We start from the raw sequence: 19,984 nt of genomic DNA on the forward strand, positions 1-19,984 counted from the left end.
AGAGTTAGCTTTCATTTTTTTATTAAAACATTAAATAACATTTATACAAATTTGCACATTTAAATTCTATTATAACGCATTCGTATTTTCGGTTGTAACTGCATTTAGCCGTCGAATACTCAGCATCTGAAAGTTTAGAACAATTGATGAGAGAATCAAATATGCTTCGTGAATCAGGTATTAATTTTGCTTATATAAAATATTCATTAACCAGTTATTGATATATTCATTGAACAACGTCTTATGCACACTCAGGTCTAAAAGATACTCGAACGAATTCTGCTCGTGCAAATCCAAGCCCTTCAAGATTTCAAACAACGCCAATGCAAGCTGGACCATTTCAGCAACCTCAATCATCATCTCTTCGTCAGACAACAGGATATGGACAATCATTTTTATCATCTACAACTCCTCTTCCACTTTCATCAACTGCTCCTTCATCAAGCAGTTCAATTGTAATGTGTGACAGTTGCCCTCCTGAATCTCCAAATCAGGCAGTCTATTTCTGTAAACAATGCAGAGGTGTGGGAATTATTTATGAATCATTTTAATACAATTTGTCTATTTCTTTGTTGACCTTAAAAATTTTTTTAAAAGGAAATTTTTGTGAAAATTGCGAAGCGCAATTTCATCCATCTCATAACGCTTTGATGAGTAGGCATGTCCGTTTGCCAATAGACTCGTCTCGCTCAGCATTATTTTGTCCAGAACACCCAGAGGAAGAGCTTTCATACTATTGCTTAAGCTGCGAAGGCACGTGCATATGCTCTGAATGTGCAATCCGTGGGGCGCACAAAGGTCATGATGTGCAAACAATTAGAAAGAGTTACGGGGAGATCAGGAAGCGTATGAACGAGATTGTATCTGCACTTGCGATGAGGCAAGAGGCAGTTAAGAAGATTCTTATGCAGATTGAAGCACATGAACAAGAAATTGCTGATAACACACGATCCATAAAAGAGTCAATGGCACTTTCATTTAATGAGCTGAGAGAGAAGATAAGAAAGAAGGAATTAGAGTTTATGGCTACAGCAGACAAGTTCCAAGAAGAGCAGATTGCAGAATTATCTTCATTCATATCATATGCACAGACAAAGCAGAATGAGATAACAGGAGCAATTTCTCAGATGAAAGGAGCTAGCGAAAGCTCAGATGAAATAGGACTTCTTAACTTTTATGGAACGCACAAGCAAGTTGCAACAGATCTTCTGAAAGACACACCAATTGATGTGAGGCTTCCAGAAGTGGCCAGCAGACGATGCTATTTGGATATGGAAAGCGCAAACAAGCAATTAGAGGGACTTTCTGCATTGCATTTGGCAGTAGCTTCGGTTCAGGCAACATACACACAAGGAATAGAAGGAGCACCTGGAATGCTTCCAGGTGCAGAAACTGGAGCGCCAATGTCGATGTCACTTGGAGACGGAGAAAGTGGAACAGAAAGAGAAAGAGGAGCAATGAGAGGGACGCCTTCATCGGCGAGGCAGATGGGGCAGTCTTCTCAAATCGGCATGGGTGGTTATTATGGATCACAAGGGATGGAGAGCGGAGGAATGGAAGGGAGAGAGAGGATGGGAGGAGGATCAAGCAGGAGAAGCAGAGAAGCAGAAGGAACGGGAAGAAAGAAGAGATTATAATTGTAAAAAAACCAAAAAAAAAAATCACTTCATAAAAATGAAAAATCTCTTTTTCAATCATTTGTCTCCCAAAGCATTAACAACTTCTTTTAACTGATTCTATTCAAAAACCCTCTGCAATTTATGAATCTTCATTATTCTATTATCTGTTTTTATCTTTCTTATTGTTTATCTACTTCCTGACAACATAAAATATGTTTTAATTTTATACATTTCAATTGCTTTACTTTGTTTATTTGGAAAATACTGCATTTTCCTAATATTATTTTCTTTTTTCCAACTGAAAACAATAAGAAGAAGAAGTTAAAAAAAAGACCAACTCAGAGAACATACAAAAATTACTATACTGAAACTATTTAACAACAACATATCAAAACATTAACTTAAAAAAATAAAATTTACACAAACAAGTTTCAAAACAATGGTTTTGAACAAAAAATGTAAGTATTTTTTTTTATATTTTTTTTACTTTTTTTTTTCAATTGAGAAAATGTTCCCGAAAGCAATCACAATCAGAATATGAAATTTATTACTTCTCAGAATTATGAATACTCTTTGCGAACATTTCATCTTTTTCTTTCACTCCCTCTTCGATGCAGTATCGAAGAGTGCTCACAAAACGCATTGAATCCTCCACAGAACGGAATCTGTACACTACCCTTATAACTTTCAGCTTGTTATCGTTTCTGCGAAGATAACGCAGCGCAACAGACAATTCATCATCTGCCACTCCAATGGCACTAACATGGTAACAAAGCACTGAAGGCACATTGTCCGGTGACAAAGAAGATGAGCTTGAAGAACTTGCAGACAAAGAGGAAGACAATAATTTTGGATAAATTGCTTTTGAGCTGCTTTGTGAAGAACTTTTTTCAATCATCTTTCTGCGCCTGTACCACAGCTCGAAGTCAACAAAAGAATTTAAGCTTGTCATTGAATTGAGGTCAACAAAATTGGAGCTGGAACCACAGCCCCAGTTTTCCTCTTGAGGGAAGAACTCAAACAGATTTGCCCGGGAAACAGCAACAATACGCTGATCATACTCCCCGCCCTCGTCTTTCTTATCGCAGAAGCACCACATGAGAATACGATCAGCCAAAGAGCAAGGGCGCAGCAGGAATTTGGCAGAGAGCTCTTCCGAATTGCGCACATGAGCAGGCGCAGTGGCCAGCCGGCATTCTGTTGCGATTGAGTTCTCGCGGAGAATAGCAAATGGGCAGCATGGCACCATCTGCGACGACAATTGAAGCAAAGAATCGTACAAAGTTGCCATTGCAGATACTCTTTTGCTTCCAAAGTGAACGAAATCATTGTTAGGTGTGCTGATTTCAAAGCCAACATGCGACAAGCTTTCATCAAATACCACACTTCGTATCTTCTCATAAGGGAAAAAGTGCTGCAGCGCCATTTTCTCTCCGTCCAGATAGAGCGACTCACTGATCAGTGACGAAATACTGCTTGGCCCTTCAAGCCCGTTTGCGTTCTGCTTCCCGCTGCAGCTGTACGCTCTCTCTAAAAGAACCAATTTCAGAACAGGACTCAGCGAAGGGACAAGAGGAAGCATAGAAGCAGCAGGTTTTTCGAAGCATGAATCCGACTGAGAACGAACTAAATCTTCTGCATTGTTCATTTCTATCTGGAGGATACTTTCATTTTCTATGCTCCTTTCGAACTGATTAACAGCTCCTCCTCCTCCAAAGATGCCTCCGTAATTGCCCATTCCGTCAATCCCTTCGTCAGACAAAGACATATCCAGTAAGATTCCACTGGCGTTATCTTTGTCGTATCCGTCGTTTTCTTCTGCATCTTTCGGTCTCTTCATTTTCTTCAGCACAAACTCCTTAGAACCAATTTTCTGCGGGCTTAAATCCTCCTTCGATAATACTTCTGCCTTTGATGACTGGAGAATCATAGAAATTCCCTTGTCTCTTATTTTGGATTCTTCCAGATTGGACAGCGAAAAGAAGAATATGCCCCGTGTGGTAACGATGAGCATCCCACTGTTGTTTCCTGTTGAAGAATAGATCGATCCAAAAGCTGTCGACAAAATGTGGCTTTTTGCAAGTTTATTAAGTCCAATTGGAGGCTCTCTGAATGCATAGAATGGGTCTGTGTACCTGAAGTGCTTGCTGGCCACGCTATTATGATCTTCTTTATTTATGAACACTGCAGAACTTGCACTGTGATCAGCATCAGATTCTTCGAAGTTGCTGCTTGAAGATGAAGAAGACGATGACGCGTTTGCTCTGGCAGAAGATTTCGAACCAAAGAAACCAGATCTTTGCGGAGGTGGCTGTGACGATGGATGTGCATGACGTAAATATTGTATGAGATGATCTTCAGCAGCTGGTATAGTGATTCCATCAAGGAATGATGGATGGATTGAGACTGGGAATAAGAACTATAATTGTTGAAATACCAATGAAAGAAAAACAAAATAAAAACAAATACATATTTGATGAATTATAATTTGGAAATTAATGCAAAGAATAAAGTTAATAAAGATACAAACCTTTGTTCTTTCGATATACAGAAGTACAGAATAACGCAACTCCGGAACAGTAATCATCCACTCACCAAGTGTCTGCTTGATGTATTGAATCTGAGTGACAAATGCTTTCCTCTCATCGTTTTTGAACTTGTCTCTCTCTGAGCGAACGGCAATGGCCGACTGTGTTTGGTAAGACGCAGAGTTCGCTAATTTGCAGTCTCCACGATTTTCTTCCTTTTCAAAATCGAATTCCGGGGTTGCAGATGATGCCCATTCCTGATTGGCCAGTCTGAGATGCCCATGGAAAAGCAGGCGTACCAAAAGGTGGATTGTGGAAAGAGGAATCAGATGAAGACAGACCGACTCGCGAAATGCAGAAGCAGATGACATAATGCTGGCTGAAGAGAATGACGATGCTGACGCGAGAAAATGGAAAAGAGGAAGAATATTGCTTTTTGGTGCATGTTGGGAATTAGCTTCTGAAAGATCAGCTGTTTCTGGGGCAGATTCAGTTGCAATTGTTTCAGAGTCAGAGTCAGAATCAGGATCAGAAGCAGGAACAGGTGAAGAAGCCTGCTCCATTTGAGTGCTTGATTCGGAATCAGGCTGATGTTGAGAGGTTTGTTCAGTGCTGCTAGTTGTGCTTGAGCTTTTCGCAGAGTACATGTTTGAAAATGCAGTCAAGGCTTTAAATTCGTGTTGCTCTTCATTTTTAGGTGATGCTTTTGCTTCTTTGCTTTTGCCTTTGTACTTTGCTGATGAAGCATTTGAATCTTGATGGTCGATATCTTCTTCATCAAAAGGAAGCGAATGAACAACTCTTGCAAAGCGACGATGATGCGATAACTGGGATTTTGATTGGGAAGATGAGGAGGATTCATTTTGTTTATTAACCATATCATTGTGCAAAGTGACCGATTCGTCAAACATCGAAGACAAAGAGTTCGGATCTTCAAAAGTTAATATTGGTAGAGTTGTAATAACATTCATCATTGCTTTAAGAAGCAGAACAACTCCTTCAACAATTGATTCAAGCGCGCCTTCACAGAGAAGAGAAAGCTGGGCAGCCAATGTGTTCTTGTTAAGCACGAATGAGAAGGGGCCTTTCAATGAAGAGCACACAGATGAAGATGAAGACGCAGATCCAGAAAGAGAAGAAGAAGAAGATATCGCACGAGAAGCAAAAGAACTCGGATCGAAATAAGGTGACCATACGAAATCAGCGCGTTTTGTGAAGAAAGTCCGTTGCGGGAGTGTTTGCGATTCCAGCTGCGAAATAAACGGGAGTGCAGAATGGGCATTCAAAGAGGAAGTGACAGATTTCATTCGAGCTTTTGTGTCTGAATTGGCATAGCGATAAGAGAACGAAATGAGCTTGGATGCTTCGACACTGTAAAATGGATGGAACTGTCCATCATTCTTCAAACCGTTCTTCATACTTTCACTTGTATCGTTTTGTGTTGATTCTTTTTCATTTGACAAAGAAGAAGGCCGTGATTCTATTGAAGCAGATAGTTTGTGATAAGAAAAGAGAACGCTCAGCGATTCGATCAGTGGAGTTAATAGCACGTGAGCGATATGCAGAAGAAACAGCTCATTTCTCAACAAGACACTTGGAGGACAAATTAAAACTTTTGCTTTATCCTGATTTGATTTCTGGTTAAGCTCATTTTGTTCGTTGGACGTTAAAGAGCTAATTGCTAGCTGCTCTTCTGAATTGGAGTTATTTTCAGATAATTTCATCAAAGATGATTTCTTTCTCTCCACATTCGTACTGGATTTCGATGATGGCGCTTCCAATTTTCCGAAATTCAGCTGTTGGAATCGAGATTCTTTGGTTTTGTTGAATTCGCTCAGCCAGTTGATTGGAGTGAACGATTCATCCAAATCATCAAACTGTTCATTTTCCGGATCCTCAACAATTTCAAAGGGAGCGTCCAATCCATCAGCATCTTCATTTTTCTCTTTGCTCTCTTTCTTTTCTTTCTTTTCTTCCTTTTCTTTTCCAATTGTTTCTTTTTCTTTCTTTTTTTCATCTTTTGTGGAAGTCATTTTCTCTTTATTTTCTTTATTCCCTTTATTCTCTTCACTCTTCGATTTCTTCTCTTCTTTCTTCGATTCTCTTTCTTTACTCGCTTCAGCTTTCTGTTTGCTTCTCTTCTCTGATAAAGCAGCACTCACATCAGTCTTATTCGGTCGTTTAATGAAAAGCACCTGTTCATCAGAGATCTCCTTTTCTTCCCGTTCACGCAGCTCCACCGAAGTCAACGGAAGCAGAACAGACAGAATAGTCAGAACACGACATCCAATTCCACATCCAACAGAAGAAGACAAAGTGGTTCCAAAAGACAATTCATTCGAATACAGTTGATGAGATTTGAATAGTTTTTCATTCCCTCCACTCATCCCATCACTCGATGATGAATTCTGATTCTGGTTATAAGAAGCTCCAAGTTGCTGTTTCAGGTTAGTTGCAGAAAGTCCAAACCAATGTGCGGAGACTGTATTCAACAAGATTAGGAAGAACTGTGGTGTTCTGAGTGTCTGCCTAAGTTTGTGCTTCATTGAATTGGGCGCATACCACAACAGAGAAAGAAGCGTTCGCAGAGCCAGTTCAGATTGAATGCCAATTGAAGGTTCAAATGAAAGATTATGGCGGAGATCTATATCTGGACAAAGTGACGATTTTGAAGAATGCGCAGATGACAGTCGGCGGTAAGTGTTCGGACTTCTCAACGGATCAGTTTCTGGTAAGCTGTCGCAACTTGACTGTGAGAACGCTTGAAGCGAACAGATTGAGGAAGAGGAGGAAGAAGAAGATGATGAGGAAAATGAAATTGGAGAAACAGCCAATGAAGGTGTTGGCGCTTCAGAGAAGTAATCATCAGGAAAAGCAGGAGAGAGAGGAACGGGAGACGGAGAAGGCATAAAACTAACAGTCGAATCTGAGCGGCTGATGAATGAAGCAAAAGAAGGCGAAGAAAGTGTGGATATTTGCAAAGAAGTTGGAGGACGAGGATGAGGATTAAAGACAAATGAATGTTGTGGTGTTGATGAACTCTGCTCATAAGGCATGCGAATGTCAAACGACATTGTATGGGTTCTGGATGCAGAGCTTGCAACAGATGCTCCTTTTGTCGAAGAGTTTGACCGAGAAAGCACAAACGGAGAAGAAAAGAAAGAGCATTTGGACGAGAACCCACTGCGTGAATTTAAAATTGAACTTTGTTTTTGTGTTTGTCTCTGTGAGTTCCATTCATTCCGCCCTCCATTTTGCATTGCACGCTTTGCCTGGTTTGGCTTTATGAATCCAGTGCTGATTCCAGAGAACGCACTTCCCATCTCTCCACTCTTCTGCCCCGAATTGGCTGTGGATGGGAATGCTGTTGAAGGACGAGGGATGAACTTGTGCTGCGCCAGCGGAGGAGTCGAGGAATTGATAGGCCTTCTTTGAGATTGAGAAGACAATGAAGAAGTTGCACTTCGAGAAACTGGTGATGCAAGTGGCTGTAATGCAGTTGGTTTTTTGATTGGTGGCTGATTGGGCGAATTTGGCAGAGGGAAAGATGGAGAGTTGTTCAAAAGCGCAGAGTAGCGATAGCTTGACGGAGGCGATGGCGCTGGAGTCTTTGATCTGGGTGCCAAATAAGGTTGAGAATTGAATTGTCTGTGGATCGAGCCTGAAGGCATATTTGCTGCAGAAATGCTATCTGTTGAGCGCGCTGCTGATGAAGACAGCGGCAACCTTTTGTCAGTGTCAGTTTTATCCATTTTCTGCGGTGTTGTCAAGCTAGTTGCTGATAGCTTTGTTCGTTTTATCGCAGGAATTGTCTGCGAGGACGGCTCAAAACGAAACTCGTAAAAACACGACGACTCAGTCTCAAAATCGTCAAACACATCAAATGATTCCTGAAGAAGAAGAGAATGTGACGTTTTCTTGTCTTCCTTTTCCAGTCGCTTAATCTCCGCGTCCAGCTGCTTCTTCTTTTCCTCTTTCTCTTTCCTTCTCGCTGCTGCTTCCTTTTTCTCCTTCCGCGAGAGTTTTTCAGCGTCTTCTGCAGAATTCTCATCTTCCTGAAGCGATTTGCGCACTTTCAAACACTCATCCAAGGCAACTTCTCTTCGCAGCTCAAGCTTTTTGCGCTGGGCAAAAGAAATGCGCCTTTTGAACTCTGCAGCCACTGCCATCTCTCTCCAGGCTTCCCAGAACGAGAGCAAAAATGGAGTCACTGCATCGGAAGAAGGAATACCACACTCTTCGAACACATTGCGAGGTGTTTGTGAATATAACGAGAGTGTTGTTGAAATATCGAATCTGGAAGAAGAAGATGATGATGAAGCACTTTCTGATTCATTTTGAGCATTCAAAGCGCTTCTTTCTGATGAAGGTGGAGTGATCGCATAGAACCTGTCATAGTCGTTGAATCGCTTTGCTTTTGCGAAAGAGAAACAAAGCTGGATTTGCAGAGCATCCTTGTTGATACCGGGATGAGTAAATTTCAGGCTGTTCTTTTTTTCTAGCAAACCTTCGACATCTTGAAATACATCATCGCTAAAGAAAACAATCGGAGCGTCGAGCTCTTCTTTCCTCCTTTTTTCATCTGCTTCCCAAATGCGATTGCTTTCCTTCCAATTCTTCCTTCGCGTCTCCAGCGCAATTGTAGTTCCATTCTGATAATCTTCCAAAGCCGAGTCCTTCGACAGATGCCTCAATTCTTCTTCTTCTTCACTTACAATCTCTTCGGAAAGGAGAAGATGCTGCAGCTGCTTGTGGTACAAATTCGTATAGAATGCCAGAAAGCGCACGATCAAGCTGACTCCGTTGAGAGAAAGAAAAGAAAGTGATGGATGAGAAAATATCGGAGTTGGAGAAAGAAGGGATGAAGGCATTTCGTAGCGAATTGGAGCGTTTGAGCGGGCCTGCTGCCCATATTCTGCAGGCGAAAACCGATTCAATCGCTCAGATGTTGCCAAAGACGGAGAAGATATCCGCGAGAAGGAAAGACTTCGCATATGACTTGACTGCCTCATGCCGCCTGAAGCAGCATTTTGCATGCCCTTCACACGAGGATCAGACATCATATCCAAAATGGTCGTGACTGGCGTCTCTTGCCGTGGCATCGCTTTGTATGTTGGACCCAAAATGCCAAAGGAAGACAACAGCAGCATCGACTCTGAAGCTTTGAGAGCTTGTTGCTTTTGAATAGCTGAAGAAGGCAGAACAAGAGATCCTTTGGTTGCCACTTGCTCATATGAAAAGTTGCCAATCCAGCGCTGCCGCCAGTTGAAGTTGCGGATGGAGCGTTCTTCACGCTTTTGCTGAGAGTATCTGACAATAATAGGCAGCGAGCTGTTGCTGCCAAACGAGGAAGAATAAACGCGAGATGGCAGCAGTTCGCTGGAAGAGAACGAAGGGAAAAGAGGCTTTTCTGGATCTCCCTCCAAAATGTAAGCGACGCGGCGGAGGAGACGCAGAGATAGTGCAGACGAAGGAGGCACGTATGCAAATGCAGACAGCACATTCATCATCTCCAAGCCGACGCACGTCTCCTCAAAGCAGAACTGCGAGCTGCCTCCGTTTGCTGCCTCGTTGACTGCCAGCTGGGCGACAACGTCTGTGTGCTGTGACATTCCCAGCGTGGAGCTGCTGAGGATGCTCTTTTCGAGCGACGTGAGGAAGTCGAAGGAAGCTGACCAGATTGACACGTTCTGCCTCAGAGGAAGCGGGCCAGCCGGGTAGAATGGGCAGGAGCTGGTGAAAGTGATGGGGGAAGAAGAAAGAGGCAGATTGAAAAGCTTTTGAATTACGGGGATAAGCGAAGAGGCTTCCACAGAATGGGATTTGTTGTATGGCGTAAGGGAAGTGTTGTTTGATTGATGAGTCCGAGTTGTGGATATATTAGAAGCACAATCATCATCTTTATAATCGACTGTGGAATCATTCGAATTTTCTCTTTCACCTCGTCTTCTTGCGTTGATTTCCATTGCAGACAGAACAAGAGGCACAGCATCCTTCAGAGAGGAGATGATATCATTCAGAGGAGCAAGAGAACTAGAAGATGCAGATCTCTTCGAATTCCCAGGAGCAATAAGAGATGAGAACGGAAGCTCTTGGTTGTTGTGCTTATCTGATTGCCCAGAAGTCGTTTCACTCGAAATCGGCTGACTTGGCGAAAAAGTATGTGCAGATGATTTTGCTACAAGCACTTTGTGAATAAGACTCAATGCGCTATCATCGCTACGTGAATCATGTGAATACAACTTTCTAGAAGGAGACTGTGGAAGCAGGCTGAAATCAACAGAAGCTATTCGAGTGAGCAGATGAATACAGAGGACAACAATACCATCTGCACGATAGACAAAGGAAGGAAGGAGGAATAAAGGCAGAGAAGCAGAAAGAGAAAGAGAGGAAGTGGAACAAGATGCTGCTCCCTTTTCTTTCAAGGGAGATTTTGGAATGGATTGAGATGTGCTTGAAGGAGACTGCAAAGTATTATTTGCAGCAACAATCTGTGAATCACTTGAAGATTCATTTGCCTCATGTGATGCTTGCTCTTCATTGGCTGTTGACTGAGTTTCTGAAATTTTCTGCCTTTTGTCTTCTTTTCCTTTGGCTTCAGTTTCATTTTCTTCTCTTTCTTCTTCGCTTCCTTCATCTGATTCATCATCTGTATTTTCATCATCTTTATTCTTCTTTCCACCGAGAAACGAAAACATGCCCCCGATGGCTGATGTTAACTTAGCTGCTTTGTTTGCCACTGCTGATAACGCATCGGTTGTTAAATCAGCAATCCCCCCAATCATATTCTGCATTGCAAGAACAAGATGCTTTCCTGTCGATCCTTTATCTGTCTCTTCTTCTTCCTCTTCCTCTTCAGCCTCATCGTCGCTGTCATCATCCAGCTGATTCAGTCTGTCTCGCTCTTCCATCACAGCTCTCTTCCTTTTTCTGAGTTCTTGTTCAACCAACTGCCGATGGAACATCCACATTGCAGCAGGGTTTGAAGGAGGCGACTGAGCAGGTGTTGAGCGGAACAAATTGAGGAGAGAAAGCGAAGAAGAGAGAAGAGTGATAAACAGATAGGCAGAACGCACTTGCATGTCGATTGTGGAGAATGTGGTGAGAAGATCAGAAATTGTCGAATGGAGCGGATAAAATAGCACAGAATGGAAACAGGATGAAGAAAACATGAAGTTCAACGTGGGAGTCAACGGCGCTCCAGTCCGGTTGTAATAAGAGGACGACGACGATTGTGATGACAAAGTTGAATGCTGAACAGATGAACTGGGATCAACAGACACCAAAGATGTTTGAAGAGACCGATTCGCATTTGAAGCCTGCGATGCACCAATTGGCATAAATGAAGACACAGATGATGGCACGATGATGTCTGGTGATGGGATGCTAATCAATGGCTGTGCAATTTTCTCGCTTTGTGTCTGATTTTCTGTTTGTGCTGTTGACTTTGCTGACTTCTCTTTCGAAGTGCTCTGAACAGACGGCGAAACCATCGATGCACAGCCTGAAGTCATTGAGCGTTTGCACTCCTCCAGATATAAACTGTCCCAGTGTGAAATTCGCCCTCTGAGTGTAAGGCTCATTGGCAGCGCGGAGAACGACAAGAGTGGCGTGAGTGTTGGCGGAGCAAAGAGTAGATGACAAAGAGTGGGAAGAGCAAGCTCAATGCAGAACGAATGGAGATCTTTGTGAGGAAGCGTAGAGAATAAGAGAGTGTAGCAGCATCGCACAAAGGAAGAGCCGAACATTAGAAGAAGCAGAGAAGAAGTAGAGGATGAGGAAGGCGGCTCAAGCGAAGGAATATCTGAGAGGAAAGAGAGGGAGAATGGAGAAGCCTTTTTGGTTGTCTCTGACACAGGTGGTGGAGCAAGCAGTGAAAAAGCAGGAGTTGCCGATGGATTCAGCTGATAAGTTTTCTCTTTTTGTGAGCTTTCTTCGTTTTCCTCTTTCTTTTTCTCCTTCCCCACACCCAGCAGTTGTTCTGCAAAGACAAAGAAATGGATGCAATCAACTGGATTGTCCATGAAAAGGCGTGTGAGAGTCGTGGCGACTGCTCTTGTGGACTCAGCAGCAGTCAAAAGTGTCGTGAGGATGCAAAGAGAAGCAGACACAAGCGGAATGAGCTGTGAAGACGGAGAGGAATCAAAGTAAAACGAGGAGTCGAGTTCAGGTGTAGCATGCAATTGCGCTTGGAAGGACGAAATCATTGCGCACGAAGCAGTTCTGGATGGAGTCTCGTTTTGAAAAGCTGCAAAATGAAGGCAAACAATTGGAAGGACAGCACGAACAAGGCGATCGTTGAGAAAGACAGAGCTGAAAAGTGAGCTTCTGTGAGCAGTGTGTGAAAGAGAGAAAGGATTGGGTTGCACTCGTGAAGATGAATCAGTGGTGGAAGGAGGAGGAGAAGGAGGAGAAGGAGGAGGAGGTGAAATGACTGCATAACCATTAAGAAGGGGAGATGTTGAAAGTGCAGTTTGAATCGAAGAAGAAGAAGAAGAAGAAGATGGTGAAAAGTGTGGAACCGGGGGCTGTTGAACAGGCGCAGATGAGTTTGATGCTGATGAAGAGGAGTGCTTGCTCGATGGCAGTTTTGGAACTGAAGCAGATGGTGACTGTTGTACGCCTTCTGTTTCAAGTCCATTCGATTGTTCGCTGATGGCATTGTAGTTGTCAGAATGTGTTGAAAATGACTCTGAATTTTTAGTTGTCAAGCCATTTGACTTGTCTCTCTGATATTTCATCAGAGCATTCAGCAGCTCGCAAATGATGGAATATGAATTTGTGATGATTGGAGTGGTGAGCGCATGGAGAATACAGTCCTTTTCTGAATAACTCGTTTCAGTATTTGCAGTCGACGAGACTCCGCTGAAGGCTTTGTTGATTATCTTCTTGCTTTGCCTGTCCGTTTGCGTTGCTTCGAGAAGAGACAGAAGCCTTAACTCCAAACTGGAGTCGAGGAAGCATGAAGCGATTGAAGGGACTGAGAAAAGCGACGAAGTAATTGCGAGCATCACCGAGGTGATTGGAAGGAGGAGAATACAATCGCAATGGGTGAGGTCATACGGAGCATGCAAAGGAAAGAGCTCTATGAGCTGCAGAACAGAAACATGGCTGATGGAGCAGCAGTTTTCGAGCATCTCAGACAAGTGGTGAAGAATTAGTGATGTCGGGAAGAGTATTCCAGGCTGAATAGTTTTGTTGTGTGTACTGGAAGAACAAGAAGCTGAAGAAGTAGCTGAAGAAGTGGCTGCAGAGGAATGTGTCATTGATGATGAAAGCGAAGCAAACGGAATTAATTCTTTATCTGATATGTCAAACTCATCTGTCTGGTTCATAAGCACAACCGTGTGCAAGAATGAAGGCTGCTGCATCAAGTGAGACAGGAACAGCATCGCAACCAGGTTTTCCTCGCTGGTGAGGGCAGCAGGAGGGAAGTGGTAGTCCGGATCGCCGGTGGAGTTGAGCTTGCTGCTCTGTCGTAGCACATCCGATGCATTTTTCTGGTGCAGCGCCGAAAGCGCACTGGAACGCTCTTTCTGCTCCTGAATGTTCTGTTTATCGGGTTCGGGTGTTTGTGGCTTGTCGGAGGAATTAGAGGAATGAGAGGAGTCAGAAGAGCCTGTTGGATCTGAAGCAGAAGAAGATGAGCTGATTGAAGCGTCAGTTGGTAAGCGATTCTCTTCTTGTCCTGTTTCATTTGCTTCGTTTGCTTCGCTGGAATTTGGCGCTGATTGTTGTGCATTGTCTGATTCAGAAGAAAGAACAGTCGGTGCTTCTTCTTCAGATTCTGCAGAATTCTGATTTTCATTGTTGCTCGCACTCAAAGAGGAAGTTGAAGAAGAAGAAGAAGATGATGATGAACCGCTGTCTTCTGTTGAGTTTGAAGAAGATCTATCATTATGCTCTTTTGATTTATTATTTGGATTTTCAGGAGCTGTCTCTGATTCATTCAAAGCAGAGGATGAAGCAGAAGATGAAGGCTTGCCTGTTGTCTGCTTCACAGAAAGGCTTGTCGGAGCTTCTTCCTGAAGAGAAGGCGCATCTAAGGACATTGCATGTGGCGTGTGCGAAAGTGAAGTGGATGAAGTGGATGTGAAACGAGTGAATTGATCTTGTTGAGCGAAATAGTCAGACAGAAAATGAGAAGGCGATGTGTGAGTCAACAACGTTGATTGCAACACAAAGGACTTTGTTCCGTGAGCTGTCCGGTTTTTGTACAGATAAAGAGAAAGCGCATCAGCAACCAGGAAGAGAGCGCGGAGAGAGTGAGGAAGAAGCACTGGGAGGAGTGGAGAAATCAGCGCGAGAGGAGGATTGAGTAAGATGGTTAGGAACATGACGTGCTGAATGTGATGGGGCACTGAAAGATCGCTGGGACGAGAAGAAGGCTGGCTTGACAGTGAATTCTCGTTGGGGTTGTGAAACACTTCTGTTTCAGCTTCGAATTCTGAGCTGTTGCACAAAAGTGAGAAAAGCAGGCGAATGAAAGGACGCTTCAAAGAAAACTGCTTCAGGGGGAAGTTTAAACTGACATTGGATGAAGGCTGTGATGATGATGAGGAGGAGGAAGAGGAGGCTGATGAAGATGAACGGGAAGATGAAACAGAAAAAAGCAAAGAAGAGATCAAATTGATCAGACTTTGGTTTTGATCGAACAAAGAGATGGCTCTAGTTACAGAAGTTGGGTCTAAATATGGAAGAAAAGGAGTTGACGATTCAGAAATAGAAGAATAAGAAGATGATGATGAGGAGGAGACAGAGGCAGAGGAAGATGAAGACGACGAAGACGAAGATGAAGCTGACATTGATGTAGTTGGAGAAGTCGGAGGAAGCATCGGACTTTTCGATGAAACTGGAAGCTGTCTGAATGCTGTTGCACTGTCAAAGCGCAGTGCAGAAGATGTAGTGGAAGCCAAAGGAAGACTCGAAAAGAACTTTTTTCCCAGGCGATACAGCAGAGCGAGGACGAGCTCATTGGCAAATGGAGGTTGCAACAGCTTTTTCTGAGTGCTATAAGAAGAATTAATTGAAGAAATGGATGAAAAAGAAGAGGCGTTTTGAGAGAAGAACAATGGTTTTGTGCTGATTTCGTGGTCATTTGCGTCTTCTTCTGTTGGATTCCAGTTTGCATAAATAGGAAGAGTCATATCTTCATCATTTTCACCTTCCATTTCATCTGTCTCCTTATCATTCGAATCAAAGCGACGGATCCGAAGACTAAGCGATCCATCTGCTTTATTAGTGTGCTCCTTGTCTGACTGACTCTGCGAAGAGAATGAGGGAATCAAATCTGCGCCATCAAGAAACCTTCCAGATTGAGTCAGCTGGAGTGCTGTCTTCGTTTTGGAGTCGTCAAAGGCAGTTGCCAATGAGAGCAAGGTAGAATGAAGAAACGGAAGAGAGAATGTTGTGGTGGCACATCCAGAATGAGAAAGCAGCGATGGGCCAAAAGAGGCTGGGCGGAGAAGAGAAGATGAGTGAAGAGCAGCGAGATGAGCAGCAAATGCCTCGAACACAGTCTGAAACACCTGCGGAGACACACAGTGAAACAAGTTGTTGTTTGAAAGGATGAAAGCGCAAGCTGCTCCAAAGTAGCGAGTCTGAATGGTACATAGTAGACACAAAGTGAACAGAGCCATCAGAGCAGACGAGAGGCACATTGCTGGAGAAAGCAACGAGGAAAACACAGAAGTGACATCTGAACTGCTAAACAAGGTTTTGTCAGCAGTCGCCAGATGGGAAGAAAGTGTGTAGCAGGCAATCATCGTGACGGCAGCCTGGAGGATAGTTGAGAGGAGGAAGACGAGCGAAGAGAGGTCGAAGTTGGAAGAAGGGATGATTACATCTGCATCGTCGTCTCCCAGCAGAGTGCTGCAAGACTGTTCTTTTCCGCAGAGAATGAGCTCTTTCACCAGCTGCAGAGGAAGCGAGGGATACAGCAGCTGAAGGACGAAGTCTTCACACTCGGGAATGTTGATCAGAATGAGTGGAAGCGAAAATGCTGGCGAATACATTAAACCTGAGAAAGGAGCATTTTTGTGGGGGAGATCAGAAGATTGGCTGGAAGATTGCGGGTTGGAGGTAGTAGAAGAAGAACTCGAAAAAGATGATGATGATGAAGAGGATGATGAAGATGTGGAAGAAGTTAAAGAAGAGGAAGAAGCAGAAGATGCCTCCATTGCTCGTGTAGGTGATTTTATGCTTTGCATTGGGCAGATTGGAAAAAGATACCCAAATAAAGATGCTATCTGCGTGATCAGAGTGGAAAAAAGAGTTTTGAATGGAGAAACAATTGGTTCGTCGGCTGACGTTTCTGAACTCTGAGAAGAGGAGGAGGAGGAAGAAGAAGCAGAAGCAGAAGCAGAAGCAGAAGTTGAAGTTGAAGTTGAAGTTGAAGTAGAAGATGTTGATTTTCCTGTCTTTTCATTCTTCTGGTCATTCTGTAGGGACGGTGCAGCAGCTGTTGCTGCAGCACGTTCCAGCTGCATCTGATGTTCTTTCTTTCTTCTTCTACTTGGCTTTGAATAATCCCTCTTTGTCTTCTCAATCTGAGCCATCGTGTCTGCCATCTGCTGCACAATCGATGCAATGCGAAAGTAGTCAATCAAAATATCCTTCCGCTTTTGCTTTCGTTCCTGTGAAGGCAAAGCCTGCGATGGAGCAGGAGATTTAGATGTAGCAGAGAAAGAAGAAGAGGAAGAAGAAGTTGATTGTGATTTCTTAGTTGTATCTGTTTTGTTTTTTGCTGAAGCTTTTGAGGTTTCCTCTTTATCACCTTTACGTGATGCCTCCTTTGATGATGATGATGCCTCTACAACTGATGTTGTCTTTTTTTCATTCTCAGTTTTGCGTTCTGATTGCTCTGCCTCCTTTTGTTGAGCGTGCGTATCTGTTGCAGTTGGTGAATTCATTTGCTGTGTGGCTAACAATTGTGGAGAAACATTGGAATTTTCTTCATTTTCAGTTGGATCCATTAAAGATTCGCTGCTTGTGGATGCAGAATTTTGCTGCTCTTCGATTGTTTTGACCAGACTGATGAGCTCTTCATTGTCTTCTGATTTCTCTGCTTCATCTTCCTCTTCTTCATCGCTGCTGTCATTCTCCAGATAGATGTCGTCGTCATTTATTTCAAGTCCCATCTGCTTTTTTTGCTCTATTTCTTTATTTTTTTCTGCTCGCTCTTCGGCTTCTTGCTTCATGGCTTCTTTTCCCTCTTCAGTGATTATTAATTCACGAAGTGGAGGCTGCTTCTTCAAAGACTTGACAACTTTCATCCCATCTAGCTTTCGTATTTTACCTTCCTTAAAAGAGTATATTATGTGGTGCGTCAAATCTTCGCTTGAGTAATACTTCATAAAAGGATTAGGGGATATATCCAAAATTTCAAGTGAAGTCATCATTCGAAATACGTTCAAGGCTTCTTGTATCTCTTCCACATTCCAGTCGAATAAATTGTGTGAAATGTTGAGCGAATAAAGGGCATGCGAAACTTGTATCAACGGGGTTAGGGGTCCAGTTAATCTGTTGTAAGATATGTCCAAAATACGCAGATGGCTATGAATGCGATTCACTGGAAAACTTCGAAGCTAAAAGATAATGAAAACCGCTTTCGAACTAAAAATTAATAAGAAAATGAACTAACTTTATTGTGCTGCAAATACAACTCCTCAAGCTTCGGAAGAGCATCAAGTTCAACGGATATAAGTTCGTTGCTGTCAATCCACAAACGTCGAAGTCTGGAAAATCCAGGAGTTGCGCCTGTTTGCGTTCTGCTGGCCTCTAAAAGATTCAAGTGTTCAAGTTTATTTGTCCTGTGAGCAAAATTATTCGATAGAATATTTCAAAAAATCAAAATCTCTGTTCCAGCTTTAAAAAAACAAACCCAAGATCAATTTCTTTGACAAAATCAGGATTTATACAACTTCCAAAACCAGACACGTTAGTCAATGCAAACAAAGGCGTTTTACATCGGTGACAATTAGAATTGAGGCATATATAGATTGGGTATTTCTTCAGTGAAACTTTTGTTTTTTCGATCAATTTCTGCACTACATCGGAGGTTATTTGATATATAACAGTATTGGAAGGTTTGATGCATGAATATGAATGATGCTCGCGATTAGACATAAAAAAAAGAAAATAAAAGATAAGTAAAGGTAAATATTGATCATAGAATTAAAAAAGAGTTATTTAATCGTTAAACAAAAGAGCTTAACTATTTTTATTATTGTATTTCGTTATTAAATATAAAATGACATTTAGTGGAATGCTTCCAACACAACTGTTGCGGAAAATACAGAAGGAACAATCACAACAAGCTTCTTCTGGGTCTATTTCGCAAGTGCAAATATCTCAAAAATTTGAACAATATGTGTGATATGATGTATTATTTTTGTATCTTTCTTACGAATTGTAACGATAAAATGTAGGCAAGAAGCCTTGAATCCGAATATGAGCGTGATATGTTTCCAACTGAATTGGATGACATGTATGAACCAGAAATACCAAACGATTATATTTCAGCTGTAAGAGAGCGTGCAGAAATTGAAGCACAAAAAAAGCAAGCGCTTTTAAAAGAGCAGCAACATCAAAGGCTTGATGCATTAATGAAGCAAATAGATGAAAGAGAGAAAGAATTGAATCCTCGTGGATATAGTATTGATGGGGATGATGATGAAAGCGCTCTTGATCTCGATGAAACCGTAGAAGAAATGATGGCAAGAAGAAAGCAGCTTACAGGTTTGTCAATTTTTTTTCCTGAAAATATGATTCAATTCTTTTTCTGGTTCTCTCATTTTATTTCAGATCGATATTTGGAAAGTAAAGATTCAACTACATCGAATAACAATGAAAGGACCTTCCAGCCAGCAGCTATAGATTCGCAATTTGCACAGAATTATCTGGCGAAGCATGGTTATGTTCCAGGAAGAGGATTAGGAAGAGACGGTCAAGGAATCGCGGCTCCAATTGTGATGCAGCAGAGAAGCGATGGAACAGGAGTTACTGTCCAACTTAATGTGGGTCAAAGTAGTTTTGCTCAAGCGTCTTCGATGAGTGAAATTGGAGAAGATGGCTCTTAGCTGAAATAATACGTGTGGAAATACATTTTTAATCATAAAAAAAACAATTCGTCACCACAATTATATGAATTAGTTGAGCGTTTTAATTCGTAATTAAAGGAAGTTTGACATGCTGCTGAATCGAATTGCATGTTTCGGCACGTTAGTCAACGGGAATAAGACCTACGATATTGCCTCTAATGTGAAAATGAATAACTAATTCCTCTTACAATAAAAAAAATAAATGAAAGCAAAAGCTATGTGATCTGGATTTATCCATTTTATTGAACAGTGGGGAAATAACAATTATGTTTCAGTGAGTTCACCAAACAGTTTTAACTTTTATTTCATGTTACGTTATGGAAATTGTCTTTTGCATTGCGCTCGTTATAAAAAGCTGTACCAAGAAATAAAAAATATCCAGAAAAGTTATTTTTCTTTGCTAACTTTAAAAGCTTGATTGCTTTATGTTTTGAGGAAAATAGATGCACTCGACAGTATATATGTGTCAAGTCAAATTAAAATGAGTGAAATGTTATTTATCAGCAATTGAATAAATATACCAGACTTCAAAATACTTCAATTGAAAAAGATCAATGGAATGCTATTTGAAAACAATTCCATAAAAATAAAATGAAATTAAAAATGAAAAAAAACATCACTCTATTCGCAAGAAGCAAACCAAACCTCGAAAAAATAACCTATCAAAGAAACAATGAATAAAAAATTCTAAAAGCAAAAATCAAAAACTAGACTTTGAATAGAATGCACATAAACT

The 19,984-nt window shown here is 41.9% G+C and overlaps 3 protein-coding genes across 3 annotated transcripts; 2 read left to right on the forward strand and 1 right to left on the reverse strand.

Annotated features, from left to right (window-relative positions):
- Nucleotides 1-146: 146 nt before the first annotated feature.
- On the forward strand, nt 147-1,897 carry MONOS_12273 (putative b-box zinc finger family protein; the record flags this gene model as incomplete). Its single annotated transcript, XM_067864881.1, has 3 exons — nt 147-177; nt 256-522; nt 598-1,897. The coding sequence occupies 3 exons, from the start codon at nt 147-149 to the stop codon at nt 1,635-1,637; spliced, it is 1,338 nt and encodes a 445-aa protein (XP_067728367.1). The 3' UTR covers nt 1,638-1,897.
- Nucleotides 1,869-17,547, reverse strand: MONOS_12274 (uncharacterized protein; the record flags this gene model as incomplete). The annotated part of the gene is made up of 3 exons (XM_067864882.1): nt 1,869-4,038; nt 4,150-10,611; nt 12,259-17,547. 3 exons carry the CDS (start codon nt 17,545-17,547, stop codon nt 2,167-2,169), a joined length of 13,623 nt encoding a protein of 4,540 aa, XP_067728368.1. The 3' UTR covers nt 1,869-2,166.
- An 851-nt stretch (nt 17,548-18,398) lies between these two features.
- On the forward strand, nt 18,399-19,634 carry MONOS_12275 (uncharacterized protein; the record flags this gene model as incomplete). The annotated part of the gene is made up of 3 exons (XM_067864883.1): nt 18,399-18,518; nt 18,577-18,886; nt 18,953-19,634. 3 exons carry the CDS (start codon nt 18,399-18,401, stop codon nt 19,225-19,227), a joined length of 705 nt encoding a protein of 234 aa, XP_067728369.1. The 3' UTR covers nt 19,228-19,634.
- Between the last annotated feature and the right edge of the window lie 350 nt (nt 19,635-19,984).

Source organism: Monocercomonoides exilis (assembly GCF_001643675.1).
Source record: "Monocercomonoides exilis strain PA203 chromosome Unknown scaffold19-1596985, whole genome shotgun sequence".
NCBI classification, from domain to species: Eukaryota; Preaxostyla; order Oxymonadida; family Polymastigidae; genus Monocercomonoides; species Monocercomonoides exilis.